At 36.4% G+C, this 23,688-nt stretch overlaps 1 protein-coding gene across 1 annotated transcript in view; it reads right to left on the bottom strand.

Annotated features, from left to right (window-relative positions):
• Window positions 1-23,318, bottom strand: part of LOC121735332 (runt-related transcription factor 2-like) — a 34,215-nt gene extending 10,897 nt beyond the window's left edge. The window contains exons 1-3 of the mRNA XM_042126122.1: window positions 23,283-23,318; window positions 12,546-12,870; window positions 11,809-12,025 (exon numbers count right to left, since the gene is read on the bottom strand). Coding sequence (XP_041982056.1) covers window positions 11,809-12,025; window positions 12,546-12,725 — 397 coding nt within the window. The 5' untranslated portion in view covers window positions 12,726-12,870; window positions 23,283-23,318. The remainder of the gene's footprint in view (window positions 1-11,808; window positions 12,026-12,545; window positions 12,871-23,282) is intronic.
• Window positions 23,319-23,688: the final 370 nt, after the last annotated feature.

Below are 23,688 nucleotides of genomic sequence, written 5' to 3'. Positions count from 1 at the left end.
ATGGGCGTAGCCAGGCTTGGGCTCAGGGTGGGGCCACCTACCAAACCTCCAACCTACCAAAGCGGCGGGAGCGCTGCTGATAAAGGAGAACTGTGAAAAATGACGTTTTTGTGTGATGGCAGCGTTAGTTCCTCTTTTTTCGCCACGTTCATTTAAAGCCTTGTCGAACTGTACGGTTAATATGATTGTAGTTAGTTGGAAAAATTTTTTTTTGTTTAGTTAGGCACCTTATAGGTTAGAGCCAGGGTGGGACAAGCGCCCCAGCTTGCCCCAGTGTGGCTACGCCCATGACGATATGTATAAATATTTACTTATTTTCATACGAGGATCAAGATTTTCAAATCTTCTCTACTTTTTTATGAATCCCTAACTGATTTCTTCACCTTTACATTAACACCGAATCCCTTTAATTAAATACTGTATTAGTCATCTAAATAAGCTAATATTTAATGAATTCGAACATTCTGGAGCGTTCGACATCTCAGGCGGCGCGGCGGGGGGAGACGCGACGGAATGCCGATGCGGCGCGCCATACCGTCACGTCGCGTCACATTCTGGTCTGTTCCTCGAAAAGGATTACGGTAAAGCTTAGATTGTGTCTTTAAATAGTTTTCTAACACGTTACATCTATATATATATAAAACTCAAAGGTGACTGACTGACATGGTGATCTATCAACGCACAGCCCAAACCACTGGACCGATCGGGCTGAAATTTGGCATGCAGGTAGATGTTATGACGTAGGCATCCGCTAAGAAAGGATTTTGATCAATTCTACCTCCAAGGGGTTAAATAAGAGGATGAAAGTTTGTATATAATAATACTTCTTAACGCGAGCGAAGCTACGGGCAAAAGCTCGTATGAATATAATCTTTAAAAAGACTAGTAACCAATTAAGTGAAAAATTACTTTTTAATATAGAGTAGATAGGGCAAGATGGGCTTGGGGTGTGTTTTGTGTTTTTCATATATTTGGCCTATCAACGTCAGTCATGAATCATGGACAATCATAGACGAATATGCCCTCTACACGTTTGTAATTGCTTGTATTGGACGATCATGGGCCAATATTATCCTAGACCATCATGATTCACTTTTTAATATAGAGTAGATAGGGCAAGATGGGCTTGGGGTGTGTTTTGTGTTTTACATATATTTGGCCTATCAACGTCAGTCATGAATCATGGACAATCATAGACGAATATGCCCTCTACACGTTTGTAATTGCTTGTATTGGACGATCATGGGCCAATATTATCCTAGACCATCATGATTCATTTCCAATATCATAATGACTGTTACAATTGTTGTATCTCGTTTAGAATACGAATAACCAAAACCTCTCGTAGCATAAACGTACAAATGACGAAATCCTCGAGTTAATAATTTGGCAAACCTACGGTCGCAACCGGTTACGATATAAAACCATAAATTATTTGCTCAAGTCATGTCCGACACGCGACCCATCCATAAAACACAAAACCACCATCAACGATCACTTAACAAGTGTTTAGACCGAACAATTAACGTAAGAGCTGCGATTCAATCAAAAAGCAACATCTCCATTGTCTATTACATTCACGCCTGTCGTTGCCACCTCAAATGAAACCACCGATGGATAACGGAAGCTGACTTAACAAGTATTTTCACCGAACAATTACCGTTAGAACAGCGATTCAATCCAAACGCAGCTTTTCCATTGCCATTTACGCTCACACCTAACATTCCTACTTCATATAAAATCACCAATGGATAGCACAGGCGGAATATGACCGCGATATTTAGGTAATTATGTAGAATATCGATGATGCGGTGGGATTGCCTTCGTAACATATCAACCACAATGCAGCCGCATATACGTCGCTAAACGTTGGAATAATCGCTCAGATATTGACATGAGCCAATACTACATTTAGTCAGATAAGTGATACTGCCTGTTAATCATCGTAGTTGGTAAAAACATATCAAGTTACTTAACTATAACCTATGTTTCTCTTTTATTTAACAACTAGATGACGCCCGCAACTCCGTTGCGCCAAAACTCGTTTATCGCGTGGGACCGTACATTTTTTCGGGATAAAAAGTATCCTATGTCCTTTCCCGGGACTCAAAGTATCTCCATGCCAAATTTCAGCAAAATCGGTCCAGCGATTTGGGCGTGAAGACGTAACAGACAGACAGACAGACACCTTTCGCATTTATAATATTAGTATGGCTAATGGATATGGATATAGAATGACTAAAATCACAATTTAAATGAATACATAGGACAGAGAAAGTATTTTACATACTAAATTACTTAAGCAACTTCTATAAAGTAGAAGTATTTCGTATAACTAGAGATCGCCTAATGGTCGAAATTCGACCATTGGGCGATCTCTAGTTAGTTTCAACGACATTAGGACTATTACCTATATTTTGTAAAAAATATTGACTTTATCTTTTTTTTTTTCAACTCTTGTCTCTGAGACTTAGCTGATCTCAGACAGGCCGTGTAAGCATTGTCTAATAGTATCTTAGGTTCAATAAAAAAACTATAATCCATTTTCAATTTGTCAACTTGTTGTCAACAGACTTCAACCATAAATAAAAGAGTATAATTCGTATGTGGCTTGTCATTCAAAAATCTGTCATTTCTCATGTGTGTGTGTTGTAGTGTGTGTAATGTTTTATTTGTTAAAAAAATGTATGATAAAAGCATAATTTCAAAATAATATTAGCTCGATGCACTCCTTCACCATATAAACTATAACTGTGCAAAATTTCATGCACTTGCGTTTCCCCATTTTTCGTAAAAAGGGTTACAAAGTTTTTGGCTCACGTATTAATTGTGTAGCTAAAAAGTATCCTAGATGTCTTTTACCAGGAAACAAAATATAAGTCAGGGGTTAATAGCTTGAAATGATAACAGACACAATTTTTCATTCATATTAAGTAGAGATTTTATACTATTTATTTTGGTCAGACTATTAGTGCTGTTAGTTAAGTTTCTACATCGTAAATGGTCAATTATCAATTATTTAGAATGTATTTCCAACGGTCCAGTATTCCGTACATGTTCTTAGTCGTAAGACAGAGGACCTGCTATTTTGGCAAATTGCCATAAGGACCATCTGTGTGTCTGTGTGTGTGGTGTGCTTTAGAATACGTGAAACTTTCACATTAGTACCAACTACACCAGTAATTGTCATAAAAATTAGGTGTTATAAAATATATGTATATCTTAGTCGTTGGTATTATTTAAGTCATGCGAAAAATGGATGGAACACAACATTCATTATAAGATTATTTTAAAGAAGAGTAGTATTAGATTAGGCACTACAGAGTAGCCACGAAACAATGAGCAATTTTATAATTAATAGCCACCGCTTAATAGGTATGTCTTATAAAGCGCACAAACACATACGGTCTTACTAAAAAAGATTTAAACACCCGTTGAACAATTGATTCGAGAAAAATTCAGTACAAAATGGCCTCAAAACAACTGTTCAACAGATGTTTAATCTTTTGTGGTAAGACCGTTAGATTTTAATGTAAAAAGCGCAGTACAGTCAATGGTTTGCGTATGTATAAAAGAAAGAAGTAGCGACAGGTCCATGACCGAATTTCAGCATTTTCAATGACCGGTCTATACATATTTTAATGAGCGTCTTTTCAAGACCGAATATCATGCATTTGAATTTGTCGTCACTTTTTGCTCGTTAAAACGACCTGAAGGTCCATATAAGTAATTTAACACACGTGCAAAGAGCCTAATCTTCACAATTACTTCCAACGCCGTCGGTCGGCCAACATAACGGCTCCTACTGGCGTCTCGCCAAAAGACGGCCAGGGAAACAATACCCCAGTGTGGCTATTTCAAGGTATAGGCTTGAGACGTTTTATGGTAGTGGTAATGTTGTGTAGTAGATGCATAGAACTGCTGGTATTTTGTGGTATAATGTTTTAGTCAGGGCGAGCATAGCGAGCCCTAATATATCCCACAACCTGTACATTTTGTGGTAAACTGTACACTTTACGGAAAAACTATCAGGCCTATTGATTTGTGCTTTAATTTTTATATTTTTATATGTAATTTTTATTTATATGTAGATGTGTTAGCGTCAGTCAGTCAAGAATTTTTATAATATGTAGATGTGTTATCATCAGTCAGTCAAGGTCTAACGATGCGAGCCCTCACAAAGCTTGGCTTTAGCTATAAATTATAATATACTCTACGAATAATAAAAACTTTATTATTCATAGGCTATGCTAGTAGTAGTTGTATAATCAGGGTGAGCGAAGCGAGTCCTAGTAAGTATATCGCACAACCTGAGCACACACGAAACTAAATATTTTAGCGACGACAAAAGATTTAAACAATTTTGAACGACTGATATTATGTTGTTAAAATATTAACAATCTATTAACAAACATATACAATAGTAATACAACTTAAATCTACAAGAACATCAGAATTCTGAATCTCGCAAACCAATACCGGATCGCGTAAACTTCATAAATCATTGAAGTTATTCATAAAAAGACTTTCGTCTCACATATTGCAGGCTGCACGTGCCGCACTTCATAAGTGGCCCCCCCTTTCCCGCGCGGTGGGGTAGGGTGGGGAGGGGAGCAAAATGTTTGCATCGCATAACACCGTCCCCGATATAGGGTGATCTAATATTACCATGTTAATATTATAGTTCCTTTTTGTCAAAGCTTGGTAATATTGTCTTCGAGAAAATATTGTGTTCTAAGAAAAAATATACTCAACAATAAAGCAATCTAGCTAGAAATAATTGTTAGAAAATGACATTTTATTCGTGTTTTATCGAATATCGAGCAAAGCTCGGTCAAATAGCTAGTAATGTAGTTAACGATGGAGTTTATTTGCTTTATTTTTGTAAAAGTCACAAAATAGTAAATAGCTCGGATAAAACCTTCCCCAGACTTTCCTGTGTCTCCCTTACTCTAAGCCTTAAAGACGATTAGGCTTTCAAGGAGCAATTAGGCGAGCTTCAACTGACGAGGACAAAAGGTTACAGATAAAATCTTTTGTACAATAAACATACCTTAACGCTAGAAGCTATTTAAAGCGGTTACATTATCATTTGTATGCTATTTATGATGTACTAGATAGGATATCTATGTCTATATACAGCTCAGCCATTATAGTAGTATACGGAAAACGTCGATTTTTATGCATGACTAGCTGTCCTGGCAAACGTCATAAAATGATTTTTCCTGTTTTCCTGCTTTTCTCTTGAAGTTTTTTCTGATTTTTTTTTCTATTGACCTTACAGAGCCTTTCCAACGAATGCGAAACCGTGGAAATCGGTTCATGCGTTCTGGAGTTATAGCGTCAGGAAGGAAAACCCGACTTATTTTTATATATTAGATATGTCATTTCCATAGAAAAAGAAAGAAATCGTGCTCTTTTAGCTGCATAATCACGCCGAAAGATGCTGACTATCTTAAGCGTTTTTTGTCATCACCCAAACGCCAAAGAAAAATAATTACGAGCTCGTTTTTCCCCAAACAGCGGAATCAAATTATTCGTACACTTCGCCGTTAGACAGAAATGGCGTCCCATTCGGATTCAGATTAAAAATCAGCTTTATAACCTCATAAAGAAGGGGGCGTTAAGATAAGAGTTGCGGGGCTAAATAAAAAATGAGCCGCATAGTAGCGCGTTTGATCTCGGTTGTGCGGCTTACGGCGGCTTTTCGGCTTATTCGGCTTAGTCGCCAATTGGGATATACCTAGCGGTGGGACATTAGCCAATTGACTATATTGTGGAATTACTGTATTGCTTTAGAAATTCGTATGGTATTTGGGTATCTATTATCGCTTGCAGCCTCGTTGTTCTGAGGGCATTTTTACCGTTTACATAATATTGTGTTCGTCATTTTGTTGCGTGCAACTAATAAACGTTATTAAAATAAGCTGGAGTACTAGAAATTCAGTACCTACATAAGATGACTAAATTAACGTGACATGTTGGAAAAGTGTGCAGGACTATAGATGTGAACATCATATCATATCACAATAATTTCCAAGCTGAGCTGATACATCGAGTCTGAGCACATTCACGACACGCTAATTTTGACCCACCCCGCTAAAAACATAAGCCCGCAAACACCCAAAACATAACGCAAAATATAATGACGTAAAATTTAATATCCAAAGTAATAAAACCGAAGACGCGAAACTCAAGTTTATTGAAGTCTTAAAAGAACAAAAGTCAAAGGCATGCACAATTAAAAATCTCCCGAGAGACGCACCTCAGGTCAATGTTACGGTGTCCAGAATAATTCTACGTCCAATCTAACCTTTATGTCAAAAATATAAGGTTGAATCTAAAACACTCCGAGGTAAAATATTCCCGAACATACCGTACAAAGTCCCTCAATTTTCACCACTCCCCTAATAACAATAATTAGGAATGAGTGGTTCAATAATTAAAAACGGAAAAGACTCGCAAAAGACGCCCTCTAATGAATACACCTCGGCTCGTTTAAATTAATAAAAATTAATGTTAACGCTACTTCGCCGGGTTTTTTATCAAAGATATTATACCTATTATATTCGGCGTCGGATGGCCACTTAAAATTTATTCTGAGAGCTATCTACGGACACTAATGGTTATTATTAAGGTTGCTTATACTATGTTTAAGCGCCGGTAAATTTTTAAATAGGGTAATTTCAAAGCTGCAGACATATCGAATAAACATAAAGAAATGTTTTAAAAAGAAATACATCTGAACAACACTGAACAACCAAACCACCACAGTAATAATTTTGATATTATTTGCGTTGATCTTTAGTGCATAATATCTTAACCGCCTTAAAATTTTGCATCTTATTTGCGTTATAACTGTTTTATGATACTTTGAATAAAATATGTCTGATGTAAATGAGAAAAACATTAATCTTGGTAAAAATGTTCACTCGATGCACCTTCAAAGGGAAACCTTAAGTAGTCTTTCTAGACACAAAAGAACGAAAATTACATCCTGAGTAATATTAAAATATGTAATATTGTAACCCTTTGGATATATTAAACCCACGAAAAGAATTCTAAGTAACAAGTATAATTTAAAACCATTAGATTTTATGCCAAGGCACTGCATCAAAGGGAGTTAATAATAAAAGACGGAGATGTTTTTCACTGTGAATCTTATAGAAATAATTTTCCACCTGCGAGGGGAGACCGGGCCCTTTTGTATCGTGTTACCAGCTGTGAGTAACAAGCCTAGCCTTATTAGCCGAAAAGTGCGTGTGTGGACTTTTTAGTGTTGAATGTTGAAAATTTTTGGGGATTTTTAAAGCAGAATGTTAGAAATAATTTTAATATCCAGTTAAGTTGGTATGAAAACTTTATTTTATAAAAAAGAAGGTAACTATCATTATCGAAGATTATTATCAAAGTCTATAATAATTCAGAAATAACAATCGCAATAAACTTGTATAAATTAAAACCGTAGTTTGTATAACAACGTTAAAAATTACGAAAAATTATTATTCATATCAAAAATTTATTAATCAGCAAAAACATAAACCAACAATTTAAAAAATATATTGCCAGAAATACACAAAAATACTTTCAAGATTCATCTTAAAAATTATTTAGCCGAAATGTTTAAAAGACTGAGCGAGGAGAATGGGGGACATACGACCCAGGGGTATTTTTTATCGCCGAGTCTAAAGTGGGGGTCAATCAATCGATTAGCAGATGTCGCTTCTTGACTACTGATGCGATAAATTGGCCCCTTATTGGTTCTTTAATGAGATATATATTTGATCAATTGAAAACGTTTAAGCAGATACTTGTGTCATTTGATTGGAATTATAATGATTACAGCAAATAGATAATATGAAGGTTGTTAAGTTTGGACTACAACTTTTAAATTATGTGTAATACACATAATTTAAAAGTTATAAAGTTGGTACAAAATATTTAAGTATGTGTATTATAAATATAACTATTGTGTTGTATGTGTTATCATTTCATATAATTTTTTCTTAGCAATCTATATTATCTAAGTAATCTTAAAACATTTAACCTTCCAAGTTTTTCAACATGAATTGTAATTCTTCCACCAAACAAATCAATTACGTTCGCAATCGGTGCGTCAGTGATTTCAACTAAAGCTGACACACAAACGGCGAGAATTGGACCCTCATTAAATTTTTCGCTTATTAAAAATTCCCCGCCCTGTCCGTCAACATCGGGCAACTTTTTACGGACGAAACAAAAGTTGCCGCGTCCCCCCTCGTCCTTAGCCCGATAATTTGAGTGAGATTCTCTCGCAATTTAAGATAAACAAAGCGAGCGCTTACCCTTAATTGGAAAGCAGAGCGTTATTCAGGAAGGAACGTGACAAATAGACACCTCTTAACTTCTTTTCCACTCTCCCGTCGCTATATTGGTTTTTGTATGGCCGGGGCTTTGTTTGTTTAAGAAAATGTTAATGGCCTCGGTCAGTTGGAATTAGGGAAACGGACGACTCGGTTTCCGATTCTGGCTTCGTTTTTTTAAATATATTCAGTGAGAAGATTGTTGTGTTTAAAAGAACTTAATGTATCATCGAGGAAATTGATTCCTAGGCAGTTGACGGGCCTACGACATTAGGTTGGCATATGTCAATAATTCAATGTTAGATGTGAATTGTGATTGGTTGGATGGGTTTGACTTAATGCGACCAAATTATTATTTATATCTGCCTAGGAATCAACTTCTCTGATAGTACTATCAGTGAAATTGATTTATAAGGCAGATGGCGGAGCTGCTTAATATTTTGGTCAAGTTATGAAAATTTCGGTCACAAATCACAACTCACGTTGACTTGCTATAAACTAACCAAATAATGTAGCTTGCCATCTGTATGTGAGTTAATTTTTCTCTGATAGGTACCTTAACATTATGTGTAATATACAATCCTTCCTAGATGTAAGTAGCTGTTCTACAAAAAAGTGTATCTCATGATGTAGTGTTAATTGCAGCATTTATAGCCTCCATAAGACCCGTTTGATTGTACACAACGTCCGGAAAAAGTCGTATTAAAATTGGCATTCGAGAATTTATTCCTAAATCCTCTGCAAACTTTCGGAATGGCGAACTGTAAATTCGCTAATATTTCTACACTATAAATCCGCTAATATTTTGTCTCCCCCCTTCGTTAGTTCCCCCACTATTTGAATACACGGCGACTTTACACTTCGCTGCTTCACCCTAAACATTTAAGTTTTACATGTTCTTGTTTGATGCCGACTGGAAATACTCGTAGTTGGGAGCCCCTTCCCCCGCATGTAAACAAATCACTATAGTTATGTCCGCTGCCAAGTTTTTCATAATTGGATTGTTATAGTATGTTGTAAATAAGATATGATATGAGTCTCGTGGCAGTAAATTAGTGATTTGTATTCTAATCATACAACTACATGCTATATTGTTCACTGTAAAATATTACTAGATGTTCCCTGCATCTTGAACTTTGTGCAAGAATCGTCTAGTTTGTAATAATTTAAATTTTTGTGTCTGTTTTTTGGACTGAAGGTAATATACAAGAGACGAGATTCCTTTTGGTACCAAACTTAGCTGATATTATATATTTTTATGATCTAGATTCTAGTATCTGCCTATTTCTATAAGATGTTTAAAATTTCATTATCTTTAACAAAATGCTAAATACTAGATCAAAAACTCACTTATAGTGCGTCAAAGAAGTGAAGAAATTAAATAGTGGCAACATCGTAGTGTCATCCCTTTTTTCTTAGATTGATTTGAAAGGGATGACACTACGATATTGTCACTTTTTAATTTCTTCACTTTCTTGACGCACTATAACTTATTCAACTATTTTTCTTAAAATTCGACACCATGGAATGGAATGGAACAAAATGTGTACCGAGCTAAAATAAGTATACTATAGGCATACTGTATAGATATCGGAAGACATATCGTGTCCAGGCTGGTAAGTGGATCCGTAATTGCGAAGTGCTATAAGTGCGTCGCAAGCACTAGACTGGTTTAAACACGGTTTAAGGGTTTAACCCGCTCTAACCGAGGATTAAGTCAAACGAACGATTACTTTCTAATTGCGAGAAACACTATTCCTTGATACGGTTTTATGTTATTGATCCTTTATGGCTGGAATTAAATTTACGTTAAAGCTTCGGTGTTTTTTATAGAATGTTGTTTCTATTGCTTCACCTTTTTTACCTAAATACTACACAATATACGAACTAAAAGCTGTTAGTTGATACTTCATATTATGAGAGATATAATTGTCTGTCTGAATGTCTGTTACTTCTTTACGTGTAAGCTTGTTTGACGAAATTATAGTACGGAAGTAGTTTGAGTCGGGAAAAGAATATAAAACATTTTCTTAACTACGAAAACGTGTGTTTCTTGTGGTGTAAATGGATAATGAGGTAAAACAACTTCAAAATAAAAGTGCTTTGCTAAATCACTTAGTATATTTTATTGAGTTTCCTCTTTGAAACCCATCGTAAATATTTATTATTGCTTTAGCATCGTAGCATTTTCGTATCCTGTATATTCTAATTCCCGATCTTAACAGATCAATTACCTCCATTGACTTAATACAAGAGAGCCTGTTCAAATATTCAGCAGTAGGGCGAGCTTTGTTTTGTGAGCCCCGGGGCGGGGTTTTTATGAGTGTACATTATCGTAAACACACAGATATACAGCAGTATAGACGCATCAAATATTAAATATGTTTCGACGTTTCAAAATCTTTGATTTAAAATGGGCAATTCGCAATAAAGTCACCCTACGTCTGGGAAAAACATGAAATATTTTATGGTTTTTGCGAGGGTGTGCTTAGATTTTTATAGCGTTGGGTTATAATTTTTTTGAGAAAGCACTACAATAAACAATTTGAAGGAGCATCATTTACGTAATAGTGATATCTAAGGACGTTTACAAACTTTTTAGTATTACTACGGTCTTTATTACGAAAGATTTAAACACCTGTTGAATAGTCTTTATCTTAATCTTTTGTGGTAAGACCGTAAAGGTCCTTCGTCCACATCCACCTTATTAAAGGAAGGGTGAATTTTGTTGTACGTGTGTTAATTCCTCAGAATAGTTTCTGTTTATAAGAATTTTCCGACACTTCTCTACCTACCACTTGCCATCATGTGGAGTTATGTAGCCGTAGAGTCTTTCGTGTCAATTGAGGCGTAAAACAGGTGTCATATTTAAAAATTAAAACACGAATTACTAATACTTAATTGTCATCGATGTAGCATCGCAGAAATTGATTCACATCCAATTGACGAACCTACGGCATTTCGTCGAATTATGTCTATTCAATATTAGTAATTGTGACCTGTCGGCTGGGCTTTAAGAGGGCGACTAACCCAAAAAATCAAACATGGTCCTTCTCTCTTCACACTCATGCCCGTCTATCATATGCCAGGTGAAAAAGGACGACGCGGATTGTCGATCTCTCAATGATAGAATTTTATACAATGTGTTAAAATATTAACTTAGTTCAATGCACGGTTATGGCAATAAATGAAAAATTCGTTAAAATTACATGCATCTTTGTGATTTTTTTCTATCCAGAAAATTTTAAGATATCGTGTTTTTGCTCAGATCGAATTCTCGGAAATATAATGTAGTATCTAATTTTAGAAAATGAAACAATTCGGGGCTTATTTTGAAGTATAAAAATGAATTATAAAATCGACACTTTAGGGTTAGTCGCCCCCTTAACGTAACGCAACCAAATCACGTAGGTCCACCATCTGCCAATGAATCAATATCTTCTATGGTTAATGAAAGTTAACTTACCTCTCCCACTTCTCCCCACGAACCGCAGGTCGTTGAACTTGGCGACCTGGTTCTTCATCACCGCGGTACAGTTCCTCAACTCGGCGGAGCAGTTCTCGTCGTTGCCGGCTCGTACTGTCACCAGGGTGCCATCTCCGACTTCCCCCAGGGCCACCACCTTGAAGGCCACTGGCAGGGTCTTGTTCGACCGCCAGTGCGGAGGTAGGACTGTGCATACCTGATACAAGAGAACAGATTTATTATTATGTGAAATTTTGTTACGACTTGCCGAAGAAGTTTACTACAATAATTTAAGAGCAATTATGATCGAAGCAGTGGCAACCTGTGTTAATTTTATGTCACACAAATTATAGTGCACAACTCTTTGTGACAGGAGATTATGTATTACGTTTAAAAAAATTTTTAAAGCATTGCTTCGAATGAACCTTTACAAAAGTAAATAAGATTGATACCTTACCAATTAGTTATTTAAATTAACGTTAAAAGTTAAAACTAATGATTTACTAACTTTAACTAATTATTTAGTACCTATGCTTTGCTTAAATTCAGTAGTCCAGCACAAAAGCTCTAATTACTAACGAGCACATATCGGTATATGTCGGTAAATAATTTGTAGAATAGGCATAATAAGGTTTATTTACGCTGGTAATAATAGTAATATTGTGGACGTAATAATATTATGTTGTAATGTAAAACAGGACTCATATTAATAAAGAAAAGAGAGAGAAAATACTCACAACATGCGGGCTGCCCGTCTTAACCAGCTCCCCGGGGTGGTCAGCCAGCAACCCCTCCAGAGTCCTCTCGGCCAACAGCTCCGCCGTGAGTGGCTGGCTCGGCAGACTCCCGTAGCTGGACGACGGGGCCTCGTGCCCCAAACCATTCGTAGTTGAGCTCACTTCACTCGATAGATGCATCGTCCGATATTTTAGTCCGAAACTTAACACTTGAACATCACTCAGTCCGTCACATGCCTTCTCGATCCGGCGCCGATATTATCGACATCAATCCGTATTCACCCAGAAACGTGATCTTGAAATATGGCGCCATCGTTTTAGTTACCTGAAACAGAGGATGGTCTTGAAAACTATATAATACATATTTATTACTCTATGATAATACGAAAAAAAATCGACCAAGACCAAAAAAATCACGTTTGTTGTATGGGAGCCCCCCTTAAATTTTAATTTTATTTTGATTTTAGTATTTGCTGTTATAGCGGCAACAGATATACATAATCTGTGAAAATTTCAACTCTCTAGCTTAATAGCCGTTCTTGAGTTACAACCTGGAGACAGACAGATAGACAGACAGACGGACAGACAACGAAGTCTTAGTAATAGGGTCCCGTTTTTACCCTTTGGGTACGGAACCCTAAAAATATTCACGACGCCCGCAACTCTGTTGCGTTAAAATTCGTTTATCGACAAAGGCGTACTTTTTTCCAGGATAAAAAGTATCCTATGTACTTTTCGGGGACTCTAAGTATTACCATTCCAAATTTCAGCAAAATCGGTTCAACGGTTTGGGCGTGAAGAGGTAACAGACAACCAGACAGATAGACAAGCGTGTATACAAAATTTCAGCGCAATCGGTTGAAGATATCTACTACAAAATTGAGTTCAAATATTCCACCTGATCTAACATTCTTACATACAGAGCAAGTTAAATAAAAGCTTTTAAAAATTAATGGAATATTAGAGAAATTACGGGCCTATAGGTTAGGTCATGACAAGTCCAGCCGACAATCACAACTAAAATTAACTTGACATAGCTCGACCAAATAACATAAGGCCATCATCATTGCTTATGATTTATGAATCAATTTCTTCTTTTTTTTATGAAATAAGGGGACAAACGAGGAAACGGGTCACCTGATGGAAAGCAACTTCCGTCGCCCATGGACACTCGCAGCATCAGAAGAGCTGCAAGTGCGTTGCCGGCCTTTTAAGAGGGAATAGGGTAATAGGGGAGGGTAGGGAAGGGAAGGGAAGGGAATAGTTGAGGATAGGGAAGGGAATAGGGTAGGGGTTAGGGGATTGGGCCTCCGGTAAACTCACTCACTCGGCGAAACACAGCGCAAGCGCTGTTTCACGCCGGTTTTCTGTGAGAACGTGGTATTTATCCGGTCGAGCCGGCCCATTCGTGCCGAAGCATGGCTCTCCCACGTGTATATATATATATATCTTCTATGGTACATGAACACTTTTAAAGCTTTATAAAAGCAAAGATTCTTAGGAAGTAGAGCAACTATAGTTACGACAAAAGAACTTGAAGGTAATTTTAAAAAATAACATTTTAAACTTTCGCGTTGCATTATAATGAAACTTTTTAATCGGGACTTAACGCGACTTATTTAAGTAGTAATGCTACTACGAGTACATACTTTTTCTCTTTTTCTAATAATATCCGGCCCGTATCGGTTATTAAGATAACATACAGAGCAATCGCAATATAATCGTAATATAATAAGCATATCTTAATAACCGATACGGGCCGGATATTATTAGAAAAAGAGAAAAAGTATGTACTCGTAGTAGCATTACTACTTAAATAAGTCGCGTTAAGTCCCGATTAAAAGTTTCATAATTCTCAAAAATGTTCTTTAACAACACAGCCATACTTGTTGATATTAAAAGAAGATAATTTAACAACGAAAAAGACGACTTTAATAGTTTATTGGGCTTTTTACTCAAAAAATATAACGAAATATAGAGATTTGTCAAACGGATGGGTAGAATGGGTACATCAAAGGATGTCACACAATCAGCGAGAAGGGAGTGTAGTCGGGCGGACGAAAAAATATTCCACATTGACTTTTGACTTATTATTTGGAGTTTCTTGGAATAAAAAAAAAAAAGTTAGAAGCCACCAATACGAGTTAACAATAACATTTGAAAAATTGTGGAAATATTTTTTAACTTCTTGATAAATTTGGTTTGTCGTTAGTTTATTGAGTTCGCTCATTAGTCATTACCATTATTATATTATATTATATTATATTTAGTTTATTTTTCTATTCGTTTATTCTATATATATATTTGTTAATTCGTACGGTGAAGGAAAACATCGTGATGAAACGGTCCCAAACGTATTGACCTGCTCATTCCGTTGGACTAGGCCGACCATATCGCGAGAATGCCGTATGTGCTCAGGCAAACAAACGGACATTTAAAATCTTGTCCCAGGCACTACAGTGGTACACTTTGAAGAGTGGTTACTTTGCTCTGAAAATACTGGATAATTCATCCACAATGGATGCAAGGCCTTGTTTTTTTATTCTACAAAATATATTAGTGTACCTATTCACAATAATAATTGTGGTATATAATAACTAATTTATTGTTAATATACTCTATACATATTCACAATGGTGGCATAACACACGAATTACAGTCGCATCAAATATTGACAGGACGTAAGCCGGTGTTTGCGATACGCGATATGTCGGGATGTTACACTTAATTCTCCCCCTTTTACTGCCTTCGTGTTGTTTGCTTTGATTCCTGATAGAAGCCTGATATATATATTAATTTTTGTGTAATTCTGTACCGAGATACGGTAGGGTTGTTTATTTCTGTTTGGAAATACGGTATAAGATAGGGTTGTTGTGGGATCTAATTTTTAAATCATATTGTGAGAGATTTTATTTTGGAACAGAGAATGTACTATCAGAGAAGTTGATTCCTATGCAAATCGGGGACCTAAGTAGTTTGGTTGCGTTACGTCAAACCCAGCTGACAGATCACAATTAACATTGAATTGACATATTCGACCAAATAACGTTGGTCTGTCAATTGCATAGAAATCAACTTCCTCGTTGGTACTTTCTGATATTGATACTATGAAAATCTCTATTTAAGCATGTAACAAAACAAAGTAATAACACTTCGAGTATGTGTTATTTGTACTATCCCGCGTTGGAAACATGTTATTTCCAAGTTTGGTTAGGACAATGCAGGCTGATCACCTGATTGTCTGACAAGTAAGATGATCCATGCGTCGGATGGGCATGTAAAAAGTCGGTCCTGCGCCTGATCTCTCGCCAGTCGTGTCGGTCTTCCGTCCCACTGGGTTATGAGAGTAAAAGGAATAGAGAGTGCTCTTGTGTACTGCGCACACACTTGGGCACTATAAAATTACTCCTGCGTACCTGGCCTGGTTTCAATGAAAGCGGTCACCGTCACCGAAACCGGTGTGGGGAGTATTATTATTATTATTATTTGTACTATCGAGGAAATTGATTCCTAGGTAGTTGACAGACCAACATCACTTGGTTGGATTATATCAATTTAATGTTAACTGTGATCTGTTGACTAGGTTTGGCGTAACGCGACCAAACTACGTACGTCCCTCATCTGCCTAGGAATGAACTTCCCTGATAGTACATATTTCATTATGAAAGTAGAGCCTGCATTTAATATATAGTAACTTTTTTAATTCATGATATTATAAGGTTCAAACACTTACGGATTTTGTCGCGGAACAATCGCAATCGCGCACAAAATCCGTAAGTGTTCAAACCTTATAATATCATGGGTGATACTCGCGTAAACTTAAGAAAATATCATTATAACTTTTTTAATTTTTTGTATGGGATGAATACGTTAAGGCTTATAGGAAAATATATTTTTAAAACATAGAAGTCAAAAGTATCTCATGTGCTGCTACTTCACAATGAACTCTATATAATGCTAAGTATGCTCACAAACGGTTTTGCTCGATCGAGTAATAACGTCGAGCAAAACCCGCGGCTCGGGCTTTCGTCCGCACATACAGCATTGCTCGATAGTTTTACTGTAAATCGATATATTTAATTCCATCGAGCCGGCTCGATGCGAGCCTTCGAGCTGTGAGTTTTGCGGTCCACACAGTAATTATTATTACTCGATTTGGAGTAAAACTATCGATATATCGTTATATGACATTTAATTGATTTTCTGATATTTTTAATGTAATTATTGTTTTTAGTTTATCAATGTTATAGGTATACATTCAAAATTTAATTTGTGATTTTTGGTAGAAAATATTGTTTATGGTATAAAAATTTTACTGAATGGTAGAAAAAATTTGTGATGCTGACAACCCATTATCTGTTTACAAATTTTTTAAAAATTTTAAATTACCTGCAGTACACCTGATGATGATTTTTTCGAAACCGGTCGTGTATTTAACAATTTTGTAATAAATATATTAAAATAAAGTGGAATAAGTGCAAGGAAAGTGTATAATTATTTAATTGAAGATGAATTTCCACCAAGAAGTGACAGTACATTCAATATCATATCTAAAACTATCGAGCAAAACAGCATGTGAGTACTTAGCATAACACACATATACGCCATAAAGTAATATCACTTTGTTTCGTTACAGCCTGTATTAAAATGAATCCATATTTTCCATTGGTCACAATAACGAAGACATTCTTATGCTGTCCTCTGATTGGGCCCTAAATGCTACCAGAAATAAACAAAGCTACTCAGTATTATTGCATCTATCTATACTAATATTATAAATGCGAAAGTGTGTCTGTCTGTCTGTCCGTCTGTCAGTCTATCTGTTACCTCTTCACGCCCAAACCGCTGAACCGATTAAGCTGAAAGGTATGGAGATACTTTGAGTCCCGAGGAAGGACATAGGATACTTCTTATTCCGAAAAAATGTACGGTTCCCGCGCGATAAACGAATTTTGGCGCAACGGAGTTGCGGGCGTCATCTAGTAATAAATAACACTTGAAAATCATATCCTTTCTTTTAATTTAGTCAAGTATAAACCATAACTATACATATTTACCACTGAGGCCCGAAAGCTATATCAACGTCACACAGTACATTTAAAAACACGCATTCACATTTCCAGTGGATTTAGCTCATGAATAGCAGAACAATAAAATCTTAGGTCCAACACAGAGGCGGTAAATAATAAAACGCAAGGGCGCGCTTGTTACTGCGCCCTACAGGGTAAGGGCCACTGTATCTTTGTGCTTTGTAGTTGTAGAGATACCGCTATGGTTTTGTATCCAGTAATGATGAAATGCCCTTTCTTTTTAAGCAATGATTGCGAGATAGTGATTATAATTATTGTACCACAGTTACTTTACGACAAGATACAGGCTATAATTCGCACCGCCTCTTTGTGAAAACAAAAACATGAAACCCGAGTCTTTATAGTAATAACTAAAATAAGAACTTACTATTGAACAAAAATAACAAGTTGTACCATCGAAAATCGAAAATTGATTCCGAGGCAGTTGACGGAACTACGTCATGTGGTCGGCTTATGTCACAATGTTAGCTGTGATCGGTCGGATGGGTTTTACGCCATCCGCCTAAGAATCAACTTCTCTGATAGTACCTTTATTAAGAATGGCATAACTTTGTAATGATTTTAAATTTTTTACGATATATTTTGACTCAGCAAGTTAAAACCATTGTAACCTATGTGTTTCTATCTTTCCGTACGGGCTTCACGCGTAAAGCCTCTACACCGATTTTAATGCAATTTGGTATAGAGTTACTTAGTCCTCCGTGAAAATACGCAGTATAGTTTTCATCCCGGAAAAATATACCGCGCGGGGGAGGGGGAACTCACCCAAAATTGCCGATTTTATGATTCATTTTTATACTTGAAAATAAGCCTTGAATTGTTTCTTTTGCTAAACCTAGATACTACATTATATTTCCAAGGAGTTGATCTGAGCAAAAACACGATATCTTAAGTTCTCGATAGAAAAAAATCACAAAGATGCATCTAATTTTCACGAATTTTTCATATATGTGAATATATGTGAAAGGAAGTGAACTAAGTTAATATTACATATTGTATAAAATTCTATAATTGAGACACTGACCTGGCGGATTTTAAAATGTTCTATATTTATCGAGTTATTAAGAAAAAACTAAGTTGGCGATGATTCCGCGTCATCCTTTTTCACCTGGCATATGAAAGACGGGCGTGAGTGTGAAGAGAGAAGGATGATGTTTGATTTTTTGGGTTAGTCGCCCTCTTAACAAAATTTAGCTCAGTAAACATGAACATAACATGAGTAGTGAGTACTTGATTATAAATCTGCCAGTCATTGATTTTCCTGATGACTGTACATGACTCTGGTACAGTCACAATCATCAATCATCTCCGATCAATCTCCGGACAGTCGCGTCCAATTCCAGCTCACAATTACACCGGGTTATTTAGTTAGCACACCTCAGCCCTAATCACTTACCAATTACTACCACTTCTGACTATAAACTAGTGTGGTGCTATCTTTAGAGTGGAAAATTTAATCAATATATTTAGAGGTAAAATTCGATCACTTGATTCATTTATTAATTAAGTTTTTACGTTTTTTACGTCTTAAATATGTTAAATACATACATTGACATTTTAAACATCTACATTTTATATTGTTAAAGATATTTTCATTTTGATATGATAAGCGCAAGAGTCAAAAATATCGTATTAGGTAATCCGCGTAGCACGGCGTAGCAGGTCTACGAAGCATGCTATGAAACCACAATACTATTCCATGACAAAATTCAACACTTTTAATATAATTAAAATGGTATGTTGGTATTTTGCTATAAAAATATATTTTATTATTACAATTCGTAACTTAAAAGTAAATGATATTTATAACCCTTCAAAAATAATTTATTGAGAAAAACAATTTCCACTTATCCGCAAAAAACGGTATATTACGTAATTTTTAAGGTGCTTTTACAATCTCTACGTGGGAGAGCCATGCTTCGGCATGAATGGGCTGGCTCGACCGGAGAAATACCACGTTCTCACAGAAAACCGGCGTGAAACGGCGCTTGCGCTGTATTTCGCCGAGTGAGTGAGTTTCCTTCCCTATTCCCTCCCCTTCCCTTCCCTCCCCTATACCCTTTCCTTCCCTACCCTCCCATATTACCCTATTCCCTCTTAAAAGGCCGGCAACGCACCTGCAGCTCTTCTAATGCTGCTAGTGTCCATGGGCGACGGAAGTTGTTTTCCATCAGGTGACCCGTTAGCTTGTTTGCCCCCTTATTTCATAAAAAAAACTTTTTCTTTTTTTTGTCCTTGATAATATTGGATGTTTGTAACCATAGAAACTATAACTTACTTTCTCCCATAAGACGGTTCGAACTTACACTTACCAATTGGGTATTCTTTGTCCCCAGAAGGGTCGAAGGGTCGGGGATAATGATCGTGTCGACGACGGTTACAAATAGGTTAGCTAATGCAATATCCGCCGGACCCCTGGATATTCTAATGGACGAATCTTGGGCAGGTTAAGACGTACGTGTTACTGAAGTGGAATGTTATCTACTACTAGATGACGCCCGCAACTCTGTTGCGCCTAAATTCGTGTATCGTGTGGGTACCGTACATTTTTGTGGGACTCAAAGTATATTCATACCAAATTTCAACAAAATCGGTTCAGCGGTTTGGGCGTGAAGAGACACAAGGGTTAGTTAATGCAATATCCGCCAGACCCCTGGATATTCTAATGGACGAATCTTGGGCAGGTTCAGACATACGTGTTGCTGAAGCGGTATGTTGCCGTGTTGGCATTATCAGTTCCGGATTTATAGGCCGTTGTAGGCTACGACCTATAGGGGCGGCAGCGTCTATAAAGGCCCGAATACGTACATGGGGCGGCGTAAATATAGTGGCCTACTCTTATAAAAATATGAATTCGGCACTGCACATTGTAGATGCGTCTAATATTGAAATGGGACATGTTGTGAGTTTCATTTAAAGTGTCCAAATGTGTGCGCAATACATGAGCATATCTGAGAGTGTCTATTAAGATGGATCGCTCCAATACCGAAATCATTTACATAACTTTATGTGTACGCAACACAACAACCTCTTTTCCCTTCTTCTTATACATCCGGTGAGTTCGTCCGACGAGAAAGCAGAAACAGAACTAACTTTTTACATATCCAAAGCATGTCTTGTAGAACAATCATCTGATTAGCCTGCATTGTCCTAATCTAACTTAAAATATTTTTTTAAGTTATTTTAATGCGAAAACTCGATTTACTCCACTACATTCGACGTCCACGACAAAAAATTATGTTTTACAATAATATTTCTACTGACAATTGTTTCCCCAAATACTTAAAAAACCTTTTTTTAATAAAACCGATTATATTTAGATAGAAAATCCAAATGTCTAATATATTTAAATTGGCCTCGAGCCCCGACCCTCTGAGACGTAAACAACGAGTGATCAACCATCAAACTGGAATGCAGCGACAAGTGATGTCATTTATTAAAATACCACACGAAGGGTATGTTCCAAAATGTGATCCAGTATTCTAGCCAATGCATAAGACAGAGTATATAGAACTAACGAGTAGGCAGACTCAGAAGAGATCTCGAAATTTATATGTTTGACGTAGTATGTCAGATCGGCCGGCGCGCGCCGTACTAATGGGTTAGAGCCGGGACACAAAAACACGATACGACGTCGTGTCGTGGAATCTACGAGGCGTGTCGTAAAAAACTACGACACGACATCGTACGACGTCGCGTCGTAGAAACTCACGTAGAAATTCAATGATGAGTTTCTACGACGCGACGTCGTCGTACGATGTCGTATCGTAGTTTTTTACGACGCGCGTCGTAGATTCCCACGACACGACGTCGCATCGTGAAAGGACGTCGCGTCGTGGTACGACACGACGTCGTGTCGTGTTTTTGTGTCCCGGCCCTTACTCAGCATTGTGAAACATGTCGAAAGTGGTACTCGCGCCCAACTCGCGTATATTCGTCCGTTTGTTTGAAGTCGAGGTACTCTAGTTAGAGTAGCTAGTTCTGTCTACTCTGCATAATATGACGTCTAGAATCGACGCCATACTGTTGATTCGTTTCAAAAAATACGCCAGTGCATTGACGTATATGTCTTTGTTGGGATGTCATTATAATACGTCACACTTTTCTCAGAGACATGACGTCTTGAGCACTTGCCAGTATACTGGGTTTTGTTTCGGAACCTATGCAAAGGGACCAAGAATTACTGAATTTTTTTACATCGGTTCGTTATTTAAAATCTGTTACTAAAATTTTAATTAAGAAAAGAAAATGAATACATCAAAAGTACAAACAACATTTCACGATTTTATTTTTGCTATATCTAAGCAATTTTTCCTTATCTTAAAGCTCTGAGTAGTTTGCATGTCAAAATCATCTTAGGATAAAAGTTTTGGTCACCACTTATTTGATTAAAATCAGCCCTTAACTAAATTAATAGGGTTGTAAAGTTACTTTACTTTTAACATATCAAAAAACCTATTTTAAAATATTGCAACAACCAAGTTGTCCTACTTTTATTTATTATAAATAACAGCATATTTATTATTTTTTTAAACATAGCCATTAGACATAATATACATACAGTCAACAGCTGTCATATAAAATCAATAAGAAAATCTGAACGCAGACATTTAAACATTGATTTGAGCTCGCAAATTTATATTTCTTTATAATATTATGTTGATCAAACAAATAAAAACATTTTTAACAAAATCTATTTTAAATCATCATTATTTCTACATTTAAATTATCGCCTTGAAGTATATTTAAACAATACACATTGTCAGTGAGTCTCCCCTTCTAATGGGAGTTCGCACTTACTTTTTAACAGCCCCTTACCGCTCGGGAGGAAATAATTACAGGTACTTGACGAATTTGTTTCCTTAATAGATTCACACTTTCCTTCTTAGTATAACGAGGTAGAGGTTATAATCGATAAAGCGTATAAACTATAAATAAAACACAAGCTGTTTTTTATTTTGACAGAAGATGTAACCTAATGAAAAACAGCTTTTTAAGGTGGGTAAGATTTTATATAACAACTAATTAATCATATAGGACGCTGTAATCTTTTTTCATTTTGTGAAAAACCTTAAGATTTGGCGGGAAATTTTGTCTGTCGGTAGAACAGCCCATATTAACAAAGGAATTATTGTAAACTTTTTTTTATCTTATATCAATATTCAAATTAAAATATTTTTAATTCCGTTATTATTCACAGGTAAACATACAGTACAAAACCAAAATTATTTTTACTGTTCATTGCTTTCATTATATTTAAACGCTCTTTAATAAGTCGATCGATGCGGGATTTAAATTTTAATATTATTAATTTGAACGAAGATATATTTACATTCAACAAAATATCATTGATCATCTTCACTCCACCCGTCACTTTACGTAAGACAAAGATAAGATCTGAAACATGTTCAAACTAACAAGTGTAGACACTTTGTAAACAAAAGGCACGCCCTCAACGTAATCACAACTTTAATTAATCAGATACAAGTTAAAGCCGCCTCCCGTATCACAATATGTGCCGTTATCTCCCAAGTTTAAACATAGTGTGCGCGCAGCCTAATGAGCCTGCGGTTACAACCCGAGCGCTCGCAAACTTTCAATTAAAAAAAATAAATATTATTTTTTGAAAATTAAAAAAAAAACTTACTTGCACATAAAAAAAGTTCACAATCACACACTGAAGTCCGCACAAAGTTTCCAAGAAACCGCTAGAGGCGCGCGCTCGCGACCGAAACGTGGTCGGCATTAAAACCTTAGCGGGAAAGAAACGGTCCCCTTATTACGTCTCGAAAGAAATCGCACACAGCGACGAGGCGAAAGAAGTCACTCACACAGACGCAGTGTAGGGGAGACGCCGCGGTGTGCGTAGATAGTGAAGACGAAGACGACACATTACAATTCCTTAAACGCTTTTAACGTTTAGCTAAGTGGTTATACTGGATACCGTGAGATGTAGGACCAGGTTTATAAATAACAATAAAATACATACAAAAAATAAGAGCCGTATCTTAAAATACACATATTATAATTATATAAAAGTGTTCTAAACTCGC

Source organism: Aricia agestis, chromosome 17 (assembly GCF_905147365.1).
Source record: "Aricia agestis chromosome 17, ilAriAges1.1, whole genome shotgun sequence".
Lineage (NCBI taxonomy): Eukaryota > Metazoa > Arthropoda > Insecta > Lepidoptera > Lycaenidae > Aricia > Aricia agestis.
The sequence above is the reverse complement of the archived record's forward strand: the minus strand, read 5'-3'. Positions and strand labels throughout refer to the sequence as shown.